General features: G+C 47.5%; 1 protein-coding gene across 3 annotated transcripts; it reads left to right on the plus strand.

The window, feature by feature from the left end:
* Window positions 1-6,059: 6,059 nt before the first annotated feature.
* Window positions 6,060-12,269, plus strand: ntf3 (neurotrophin 3). 3 transcript variants are annotated; one of them, XM_067254549.1, is made up of 2 exons: window positions 6,060-6,068; window positions 11,421-12,269. In XM_067254549.1, exon 2 carries the CDS (start codon window positions 11,442-11,444, stop codon window positions 12,267-12,269), a length of 828 nt encoding a protein of 275 aa, XP_067110650.1. In that variant the 5' UTR covers window positions 6,060-6,068; window positions 11,421-11,441. The 3 variants fall into 3 exon arrangements, with proteins under 3 accessions (XP_067110650.1, XP_067110649.1, XP_067110651.1); XM_067254548.1 differs by lacking the exon at window positions 6,060-6,068 and adding an exon at window positions 10,820-10,837; XM_067254550.1 differs by lacking the exon at window positions 6,060-6,068 and having other exon boundaries at window positions 11,418-11,604; window positions 11,677-12,269.

The following is a 12,269-nucleotide window of genomic DNA, read 5'->3' on the forward strand; positions in this document are numbered from 1 at the left end:
GCCCTGGCTGTATTATATTAGGCCTAAAGGGGGACAAGGAGTCATGGGATATGTAGTCAGCACCAGGAGATAGCTTTAGGCTTGTAGTGCAGTTTTGCTGGTTGGTGTGTTAAGATGCTATGGCATCGTGGGGATTGTAGTTTATCGGACTGAAGGAGCACGCACCATCAGTATGAAGCATGGACATTTGCACACAGCCCTCTCTCAGAGCATACAAGCTATAATTGTTGTAGTTGATGCTAGATAAAGTTTTCTAGTCTAGTGGTCCTCAACCCTGGTCGTCAGGGCCCATTGTTGTAGATGTTTCCCTGCTCAAACGCACCTGGTTCAAATAAATGGATCATTATCAAGCTCGGCAGAAGCCCGATAACAACCCAATAATTTGAATAAGGTGTGTTGGAGACATTTAAAACATACAGTTTTACATACAGTGATGGCCCTCAGGACCAGAGTTGCAGACCACCGCTCCAGTCAACAAGCTTGATGTTCTGGGATTGTGTCTAGCGGGCCAGGTTCCAGTGTAGATTAACCCCTATAATAAGCTCATATGTCACCTAAGCAGTCTGCTATCCCCCCTCTATGACCACTAGCCGCTGGCTCATCCCACAGACATACGTAATCGCGCAATGTAATCGTGCAACGTAATAATGTAATCGTCTAAGTAGTTATTGGTCTTAGCATTGTGTTTGGCTGGATTCAAGCGTGTTGTGTAACAAGTGTTGGTTGTATTTCAGGCTCTTTGGCAGCGCCATGGCTTTTAAAAGGGTTTCTGGCTGGACCTGGGAGCAGGGGAGCTCAGGCTGTAATCATTCCCACTGAGAGTACTCCTGGACTGGGTCTCAGACACGGCTGGTCCTGGACCTGAGTTTAGACTGGGACTAAGTCTGGGGATTTGTCTCTGGCTCAATCTGTGGGACTATGGATGTTGTGGCTGAGACTGGGGGGGATGGGAGCTAGCGATAGGGCTGGAACTACAGTTGAGGCTGGAGCTATGGGTTTGGGCTACAGGCTGAGGCTGATGCTGAGGGGGATGGGAGTGTGGCTTGGAGCTGGAACGCGAGGCAGCTGAAGCCTAATTAGGTTTTATGAGGCACTTCTCGATGATGTCTGGTTATGGGACTCAAGACCCTGTAAAACATTATCGTCAGTGAAGAGTACTTTACCATACTGTAGGCCTATCCAGTAGTTATTTTGACAATTCATATTACACCCAATACTGCCTCCAACACTAATACTGACAAATACCACACTTATAACCAAAAATACACACTTGTCACACACTTTTGTGATAACATTCTATGTGTGAGCGTGTGTGTTGTAGTGTTTCAACTGCAGTAGTGCTGGGACTTGTCTGATATGCTGTTGTATGCTTGGCAAGGAAAACCCCTGTAGGAATGTATACCAGTTGGAATGTTAGTATGTGTTCTGTATACATACATACAGGTGACACACATACACACACACACACACACAGGTGACTCACCTGGTTTCAGGGCATTCAGTAGTTTTACAGTATAATGATTGGAATTCAGCCCCTCCCATTACTTGCCATCTCAGTGAATTAAGAGCCCTGAAGGCAGGTAGCGATTATGGCGATAATAGGGTTGTGAGTTCTTCAGTGGAAAAAACCCACTCAGCTCCAAAATCCCAAATGTAACATTTGTATTGATCGCTATTTTATATGCAAAGTCACACAAGGTTTTCAAGATGTAGTTTCATGTCAAAATACCAAACCTAATCATGAGTCAAGGAATGACATCTTAGGTTGGGACAGAAAATATGTCAATAGTGGTATACAGAATTCTAGGATCCTCCTTATCAACATACAGACTGAAGCATGCATGGTTACACATGAATGGCCCCACAGACACGGAAAACAGAGGCAAGCTTCTAGAAATGTCATGTACACAGACAGCAATGTTACACCAGTTTACTGGTATCATTGATATGGTTGCATATTTAAATGCCATCATGCCAATAGAACGCCTGTGCTGGACAACAGAAGATGATTCCATGGACTTTTAAAGGGGCCCATTCATCGCTTGGACGGCATGTAGGAGTACTGTACATGTAGTCTAGTCAGCCTTTACTGTGGATCTGGGTGGAAAAATCGTATTCGTTGTTACGTTGATCACGGGATAGTGATGGGATTTCAAACAATGGTTGTTGAGTCTCGAGCCCCCCCCCCCCCCCTCCTCGCCCCCCCCCCCCCCCCCCCCCCCCCCCCCCCCCTCGGCCCTCACACCCCCTCAAAACCCCCAAAGGAGTTTGAATGTCAACTCAGACCTCTCTCTCTCTCCCCCTCTCTCTCTCTCTCTCTCTCCCCCTCTCTCTCTCTCTCTCTCTCTCTCTCTCTCTGTCTCTCTCTCTCTCTTTCTTTCTTTCTCTCTCTCTCTCTTTCTCCCTCTCTCTCTCTCTCTCTCTTTCTCTCTCTATTTCTATCTTTCTCTCTCTCTCTCTCCCTCTCTCCCTCCCTCTCTTTTTATATTTCTCTCTCTCTTTCTACATCTCTCTCTCTCTCTTTTCCTCTGTCTTCCCTAGTCCAGATGGAAGCAGAGAAGGGTCGTGGGTGGGAGGTGTGTGTGTGTGTGGGCTCTGTTCACAGAACAGAGGAAGGGCAGTGATTTTGGGCTATCAAGGCAGACATGAAAAGCTAAGAGGGAGACAGAGTGGGATGTGAGAATGAAAAAAGAGAGGGGAAGGAGCGAGGGAAAAGTGTGAGCAAGGGACGGAGATAGAGAGAGAGAGACAGAGGGAGTGTAAAGAAAGACAGAGAGAGAGAGAGTGGGTGGGTGGGTGGTGGTGGGGGGGTAGTTCCGATCTGAACATCTGGAGTCCATTGACTGGCATTAAGGTTGAGACTCTTCTCTGACCAATCCCCTGTGGATTTGTTGCTTTGGCACGCTGCCTCTTAAGTCCCTGTCCTAAGCACTCTAGGGTCCATCGTCTTGGCCATCAGACCCAACACAGTGGCGCTGCGTTGCCCACACACCGCCTCTTCCGGAACCTTCTGGTGTTCCAGAGTACTTCAACAGATAGGTCAGTCAGACCGGTCTGACAGGGAAAATGTAGCTTATGTTCAACGACATATGGTGAACGTACAGTAGATTGTGTGAAACTTAGCAGCTAAATGAGACCGAAACATCCTCCCAGCTTGTGAATGTTGTCTTCGCTTATCTACAGTGAAGGCTGTTTTCTGGTGACCTCCAACCCAGCTAGGGACCTTTGATACATGCAAGACTTGAGAGGAGAGCGTCTTCAATATTTTGAAGTTGTCATACTACTTGTTCTGTCTCCTACTGAAGCAGATCTTGGTGCCATGACTCACTGATCTGCAATGAAATATTGTGGTTTCAATTTATTACGCCGCTGAAGACACGTCACACACTCCCGCGGCAGTATGTACTCGTCTCACACACTCCCTCTGCAGTATGTACTCGTCTCACACACTCCCTCGGCAGTATGTACTCGTCTCACACACTCCCTCTGCAGTATGTACTCGTCTCACACACTCCCTCGGCAGTATGTACTCGTCTCACACACTCCCTCTGCAGTATGTACTCGTCTCACACACTCCCTCTGCAGTATGTACTCGTCTCACACACTCCCTCTGCAGTATGTACTCGTCTCACACACTCCCTCGGCAGTATGTACTCGTCTCACACACTCCCTCGGCAGTATGTACTCTTCTTACACACTCCCTCTGCAGTATGTACTTGTCTAAACAAGAGTTTCGCTGACCAAGTATAGCTTGCATGTGTGTTAGGGCTACGTTCCTCACAGGGGGATCACATCGCTCAGACCTCTGACAACAACTATCAAACAGGATCTTACTCACACTGACTCAACAGAAACAACCGTTTCCCTCCCAGTCCACAACTAAAGCAAACGCATGGGCACACACACACACACACACACACACACACACACACACACACACACACACACACACACACACAAGCACCTTCATTTACCCTACGTTGATTCATGCAGACACATATTTCCAAATTAGCACACAAAGTCATACACACATCTGTCTGCATGCAAACGCTGCATTTGTCACACGCACACATAAGCAATGGCATACGCACACAGACACACGTCCACACACGCACACGGACACAGGCATCGAACGCGTGTAGTCGTAACGACTGAAGCATGCACCAGTTAAACATGATTAGCCCTGCGCTGCTATGATTCTTGTAAACAAAGTAAGAATAGTTCAGAGGCTATGGCTTGGCTGTGGCAGCAAGCTCAGAGCATAGACTTGCATGCTCCAGAAACCCCTGAGGCTATTAGCTGCTTAGCTACCAGTTTAGAGGTCAACTATTGTATGTTATGAAGATAGCCAGTAAAGTCTGTTCAGGTTAACCGTGTACTCACTTGTGAGCTTGAGGTGTGGGTAAAGTGACAGTCTAGAGGGGCAGAGCTTCGAGTTCGAAGGGCTCATTCCTTCGATATTTCTTTGCTTTGTAGCAGTTCATCTTTGATCCATATCATGATGTAATGGCCAGTGGGTCAGTTCAGGTCTTCAAGGAATACTGCAATTGTGAGTATTTATGGTATGGACGTTATCAACGGGAGAGATACATATCTGTTGGAGATGACTTTTGAGAAGCAGTTATGTATCTCATTTATCTTGGTTAAGGATATCCTTGATGTACACACGGGCATCAAACATTTGGTACTTCCCCATTCTGACAGTGACACACACTGTGCCTAATATAGTGTAGTGTGAGACCAACGATAATCCCACGACAATCCTGGAGGTGTTAAAAGCTCAGAGGCTGTAAGCCTGCTTCCCCCGCCTTAGTGGCCTCGTATGTGTTTGTGTGGGTGGGTGTGAATGTGTGTGGTCCTATGTCCATGTAAATATATGTGTCTGCTTGAGTGTGGAGGGGTGGCCCTGTGGACTTGAGGGATTGTGTGTGTGTGTGTGTGTGTATGTTTGTGTGTGTGTGTGTTTGCCTCTGTGTGTACAGTTAGAGGGGAGGGAGAGGTGGAGAAAAGCAGTCTTAGAGTAGCGCTAGGTCAAGCCTGTAACAGATTAACACCTTGACTGTACAAAGAGAAGGGTCATTTTAGGTGCGGTGCAAACACGCACACACACGCGCACACACACACACACACACCTACACACACAAACAATGTATTGTTACCAGTAGTGTAATTAATAATACAGAAATCCAGGGACAATATTGGAGCCTCACGTGGTCACAGCAACCTAGTAACATGCGCTACTATGTCTACTGTGCATGTTTATCCTACTACCCCATCACTAGGAAGGGTGCTCAGCTGCAATCCAGTTCAAATGAGAATGCATCAACGATGAATTTATCTCGAATGTTGTTCTTTAGACTAAATTATGTTTCTCTCTCACATGGGGATTGGATTGAATATGTATGAAGTCGATACCGAAAACCAAGGATTGGCCCTGTAGACCCAAGGACAGGGCTATAGGAGATGCATGCTCGTGTCCTGCCTGTGTGTGTTTATCTACACATGCATGCATGTGTACATATGTACAGTACTGAGCAAGGCAGTACTGTGCAAGGCTTAGGCGAAAAAGTATGATTTAAAAACAATGGCAAAAATGCTTAAATACATTGAAATACGTTTTCCAACATTGCACTTTCACACTGTCGCACAAATACGGAGACAAAGAAATCAAAAGTCAAAAGTTTGGACACATTTTGTCCAAACCTTTGACTGGTAGTGTACATATTTGAGACAACCTTCATGTAAAAAGTATTGTGTGCCTCAGACTTTTGCACAGTACTGTATATACAGAAGTCTCTGACACATGTCCTTGTGTGTCTATATCCTAAAACCTGAACCCAGAGAGTTCACACTGCTCTCTGGTCAGTGTCTAAGTGTTCACTGACAGAGTGATCTAAGCCCCTGATTGATCTTATGTAACATATCAGGGCAGCCAGTGATCCAGGTACACCCCAACGACAAGAGTCGAAGCAGCAAAGTTTGTCAACAGCCTCATGAAAGACAAACGTCCAATCCAGCAGAAAGACCAAACCTTTGTATAGTCATATCACAAGATAGGTTACATAAAAGTGAACTGAGTAAGTCCCAGATGAAAACGATAGACGGAAAGCTCTCGAAGCGAAGCGATTGTTTATAGATGAATTGAATGCCCATAGAGAAAAAAACATTACAAATTAAAACATATTTTAAGTCCTATGAGCCTATGAACAAGGCTCTCTTGTGTGGTGTGTGGTGCTTGGGTTCGCGTTTGTGTGTGTGATAGCTGGTATCATGTTGGGTGGTGTGCCGTTTGGCTCCGAGGCTGGCAGCTGGTTAGGTCTCTGGAGAGAGTTTTTCTTATACTGGTGTCTACACCCACCTCCTCCTCCTACCCTCTTCTGTCCTGCAGTCAGCCTCCCCCCCCACCCCAAACCTCTCCTCCTAACCATCTTCTCCCTCTATCCCTCTTACACAGTCAATCCCCTCCTCGCACCTCCTATCCCAACCCCCTTTACGCTGGTTCTGCAGTGTGTCCCCCATCCCATCTTCACCTCCCCTGTAGCACCCACCTCCCCCCCCCTCCATCCAACCTTCCATCCAACCACTCTCCTTAACCTCTCTTGTAACCTCACCCCCACCCCCCTCCATACACACATTCCTCTGATCGTCCTCATCTCCTCCCCCACTTTCTCCTCTTCCCTGCTCCAGAACATGTGAATGCATGACTGTCTATGGCGTGCGTACCTGCTCCATTCATGTAATGACTACCTGCACGTACGAGTAATGATAATGATTTTACAGCTGTGGGATTTCCGCCATGTGGGTGTTGAACGATTCCATTCCACAGCTCTGACTAACTCACAGGCCTCACCAGGTCTGATCCTCGCCACTGAGTCGTGGGCTAACCCCCTAATACCCCTTTTTCTCTCCCTGTCCTCCTCTGATGCGTTGTCTTTCTTTCATTTGTTTGTCTCTTTCTACTCCATCTCTCGCTCTCTACGCCATCTCTGTCCAACTGCCGCACAGAAATAGCAGAGATATAATCGAACAGAATTGCATGAGACACAGCACCGGCCCAAATCTGTCTTACATTCCAAATGAGCTTTTCCTGGACATGTTGAGTGTAAACACACCCTAAAGTAACAGGATTACTCTCATAATGAGTTTGGGCAGGCCAGATCATGGATAGGAGGATGGCCATTGGACAGCATTGGTCAGCTGACTCAGACAATCACATGACTAACCAGGAAAACCTGAGGCCCCTGAAAACAGACTGACTTTTGCGCCCCAAAAAATGCAGTGTCCACACCATCCGCCCTAGTCTTCCACAACTCCTAGCGCTGTCATTTCAACTTCACTCTTTTTCAACATACCTTCAATCCTAACCTACCAATACCCTGTTCTGACCCGGACTCACCCTCCATATGAGTCCAAGTCCAGGTCTCCCTGAACTGGAACACCTCTAGTCCTCCTGAGATCTCCACTATCATCCAGCCGCCCCTCTCTGTCTCCCCATTTCAGACCACCATCACAAGATTGAGTAATATCACATCTCTACCTTTCTTACCTTCCCTGATACCACTGTCACTCCACGTCCTCTTGATAGCTTGTGTGGTGCCCTCCTGTACATTACGGGAAGGTTACAGTGACTGAAAGCCATAGGAGAAGGTAGTGTACAACCTTCATATCATGTCAGTTATTTATTAGGCCAAACGGAAATAACAATCTCCACGACATGCACCAAATATGCGGACACATTCTTCCACAGCACATATGAGTATCCTGAAGATTCCCCACAGCTGAACTTAAACAAAGTCCCCACGTGGTTTGAGCAGGTTTCATCACTGTTCCTTTCTACTTTGGCACCCGTAACGGTGTTAATGGAGAGGTCCTTTTCCACAGTCTTTAACTTAGTAGTCTTCAGCACAAACCAGGTTTTTCCTGCACACAGCTCTAACACCTGCTACAAGCACCAGTGCTCGCTATGCTGGTCTACCAAAGTTCACCATCTTAATGTGGCGCTATCTACTGTGGATCAGTAATGATGACGTCTGGTCAGTCGGAGCCTTTGCATAATCGAATTACAAAACAATGGTCCATAACTGAGATGATACAGGCAGGCAGATATAAAGATAGAGAGGCAGACATACAGAGACAGACAGGCAGGCAAGCACACATAAGCTATATTTTAGTTAGACACTGTTCCAGCATGTTCACATAGCTCCCAAACTGTGACCTAGCTGGCCCCTGAAACCACCAGTGTACCTGTGTTTTTTGTGCAGGACAAATGTGCAGAAGAGGAAGTTTTTTTATAGAGATTTTAATATTATTATTTATGATTCTACCAGTACGGTACCGTTTGGTTGTCCTCCTCTCCACCCTTCCATTTCTCTGTCTCTGTCTCTCTGTCTCTCTGTCTCTGTCTCTCTCTCTCTCTCTCTCTCTCTCTCTCTCTCTCTCTCTCTCTCTCTCTCTCTCTCTCTGTCTCTCTGTCTCTGTCTCTCTCTCTCTCTCTCTCTCTCTCTCTCTCTCTCTCTCTCTCTCTCTCTCTCTCTCTCTCTCTCTCTCTCTCTCTCTCTCTCTCTCTCTGTGTCTCTCTCTCTCTCTCTCTCTCTCTGTCTCTCTCTCTCTCTCTCTCTCTCTCTCTCTCTCTCTCTCTCTCTCTCTCTCTGTCAACTGGAAGCCAGTGTGTGCCACTTGTAACACACTGTTAGTGGTTGGCTCCGGGTCCCGGGCGATTACACACCCAAACGTTGTCCAATCAGCCGCCGCCGTGTCCAGCAGGTCACGCCACCGGTCTGCCGCTACCCGCCACTGACGGCGTGGAGGTTGTGGTCGTGGCTGTGTTGAGATCGAGGTCAAATGCATGGCTTTAATGGTGGTTGAGGGTTGGGTGGGGGTTGAAGTTGGGGGTGGGACTCAGGGATGCTTGTGGATGTTGGCCACACATCTGTACGTGGGACTGTGTGTTTGTGTGTGTGCATGTGCGTGTGTGTGTTTGTTTCTAAGCCATTTCCTGTAAGGTGACTTTGAGTCTAAGTACCATCCTGCTTTCCGCCCATCCCTCCATCCCTCCATCCCTCTCTCTGTTGTGAGTGTGAGGAGAGGGTCAGCTTATCATCAGTGTGCTAGCAGAGCTGAATCAGCCATCCATATTATAGCTAATGGGACAGTGTGATTAACGTCCTCTCATTTCCCGGGGAACAGCCATTCAGACTGCATCCTCCAACACACACATACACATAAAAGCAAGGACAATAAAACTGTAATCATGTGGTCGCTATCACGACTTGGCTGGCCTCTGTTAGGCTATTATAAGGCATGACCTCTATTCTTTCACAGACTGTCCAACAACACTGAAAACACACCCAAATTGCAAACTTTCCAATATTCCAGGCATCTCCACACACTGGAATTAAACCGTATTAGCCATTGCTAATGCCACTTGCTAATGCTAGTTGTTAATGCCAGTTGTTAATGCTAGTTTGTGAATCAATAATTTGCTACACCACTGCTTTGCTCCTGATTAGAGTCTAGTTAGAAGCGGTTAGTAATGTGGTAATGAGCGAGTAGTTCCCCAAGCCAGCTGTGTGTGGCTGCTTGTTCCACTGTGCCGCCTTCTCTGGACATCCCAGGCAGTTACACGTTGGCTCTGTCTGTGGTTTGAAGGGTCGAGGCATGTGGTGCTGAAAGGAGATATGCAAACACACACACACAGAGCGACGTACACGCACACCATAACACACAGACACATACACACAAACCCACGTATTGAAGGGACAGACGGACACACACACAGTCCCTCACGCACCCACAAACTGAGACACCTTCGCACTCGCACATGGTCACTCACAGACACACAGTCACTCACAGACAGGGCATGCATGTGAGAAAGCACAGACACACACACAAAGACACCAGCCCGGCAGACACAGAGAAACACTTCCTTGCCAAATAATGTGTGTATGAATGTGTGTGTGTGTGTGTATGTGTGCCTGCCCTGTTTTCTACCACCCTCACCATGTCAGTGTCAAAGCAACAAACTATCTGGGTCAGTCTGTCTCATTGTTAGACTAAGGGAGATGTTATAAACACTGGAAAATGCCAATGTCTTTGATAGTGCACATATCATTTCTGTGCTGTATAACTACTAGATGATGAGGTTTGTTATGTACTGTCTGCGCAAAGGTGGCATGGCAAGAAAGGGTGTGTTCTGAGTTGTAATAATAACACACACACAATTACCCAGCATGATACATGATTACATTGCCAATTACAATGCACTCGCAATGAATATATACATATTGCAACATTGGCACAGTAAATCAAAACATCCTGGACAATTACCTGGAACTTTGTGTCCATGTGACTTGAAAGAGGAGAACATGTTTGGACAAGATATATTAGTTTAGTTTGAAGAGTCTTCTGGCAGAATGCACCACATTCCTACCAATTCCTGTTTAGGCTTCGCCTTTGTGTTGATCACATGTCAAACCAGTAACATTGTCTGCCTGCTAGTGGACAATAATTGGTTGGTTGGTTGGTTGAGTGAGTGATTGGTGTAACTGCATAGTTGGAGGGTAACCACCTGGTCTGAAATAGTACATGTTTGTGTGTGTGTGTGTGTTTGTGTGTGTGTGTATGTGTTTGTGTGTTGCTCCCAGATACTGTTGTAGACAAACAGTACGACCCATTACAACGTTGTTGTTGCACTGTAGCAGGTGCTGGAGATGTGCATTTGACAGTACGCAAATGTGCCTGCGCTGTAGTGCGTGCGCGCAAAATCAAGTGGACGACCATGAATGCATGTTTGGGTAGAATTTACACCAGCTGAACATGCATGTTAAACACAGTCTACGTCCACCAAGGTACACAGAGAAAGAGCGAGAGAGATAAAGAGCGAGCGAGAGAGCGAGCGAGAGAGAGAGAGAGAGAGAGAGAGAGAGAGAGAGAGGGTGCACTTGCTAGATGAGGCATACAGTTCCGTAAATCACCTCAGCGAGCAGTGTGTTCTTCTTCCTTCCATTTGGTATGTAGAACATGTGGTAACATGCTATCTCCCATAATTCTCCACACGGTTGCTACTAATGTTTACATGTGGGAATAGCAGTTCCCAGGCCTGGACTGCAGCCACCTCAAACTTCCCATGGACCATCACAACTCTGGACGTGATATGTTAGGATGTTATGGGTGAAATGTTGAGTATGTGAATGAGGAACCGATACATGGGTGCCTTGTTCCTGTTTGCATGGTAACATTGGCTAATCAATAAATAGAACATGTGATTGCTTAGGATTTATTAGTACTACAGATGAGTAGTTGATATCTGATATCTGATGTCATTTGTGACAGATTTCTTGATTTCATTAGCTTGAATTCACTGACGTCTCAGGTTTGTTAACGGAGAAATGACGCCAATTTCCTGTTTCCTGTTTGTCTAGATCTTACAGGTGAATCTAGTGATGTCCATCCTGTTGTCCGTCATGTTCCTCGCGTACCTCTATGGTATCCAGGCAACCAATATGGACCGGCAGCAGTCAACCCAGGACCCTCTCAACTCCCTCATCATCAAGCTGCTTCAGGCTGACCTGACCAGGGACCGACCCCGACAGGGCCAGGACCAGGGCCAATGGGACAACCATGGGGAGGGCCGGGACAATGAGCCACAGGATAAGCTACCCCCACTGGGCCTGCCAGGCCCCAACAGCCCCTTAGACAACCCGATCTCCCCGGACAGGTGGAGCTCGAGCTCTGTCTCCCAGCCACTCACCTCCCTGTCCTCAGAACTGCTGACGCAGCACAAACGCTACAACTCCCCCCGGGTGCTGCTTAGCGACAGGCTGCCCCTCCAGCCCCCGCCCCTTTACCTCATAGACGACTACACGGGCAGCTCGGACGGCGCTAACAACACAGGCGTCCGCAAGAAGCGCTACGCCGAGCACAAGAGCTACCGCGGCGAGTACTCGGTGTGCGACAGCGAGAGCCAGTGGGTGACCGACAAAACCAACGCGGTGGACATCAGGGGACGTCACGTGACCGTGCTGGGACAAATCAAGACCAGCGCCACGGCGGAGGTCAAACAGTACTTTTACGAGACCAAGTGTCGGACTGCCAAACCCTACAGAAGCGGCTGCCGAGGGATCGACGACAAGCACTGGAACTCGCAGTGCAAGACGTCGCAGACGTACGTGCGCGCGCTCACGCAGGAGAGGAGCACCGTGGGCTGGCGCTGGATACGCATAGACACGTCCTGCGTCTGTGCGTTGTCACGGAAACACCGCAGGACATGA

The sequence above is a fragment of the Osmerus mordax genome, chromosome 17, assembly GCF_038355195.1.
Source record: "Osmerus mordax isolate fOsmMor3 chromosome 17, fOsmMor3.pri, whole genome shotgun sequence".
Classification (NCBI taxonomy): Eukaryota; Metazoa; Chordata; class Actinopteri; order Osmeriformes; family Osmeridae; genus Osmerus; species Osmerus mordax.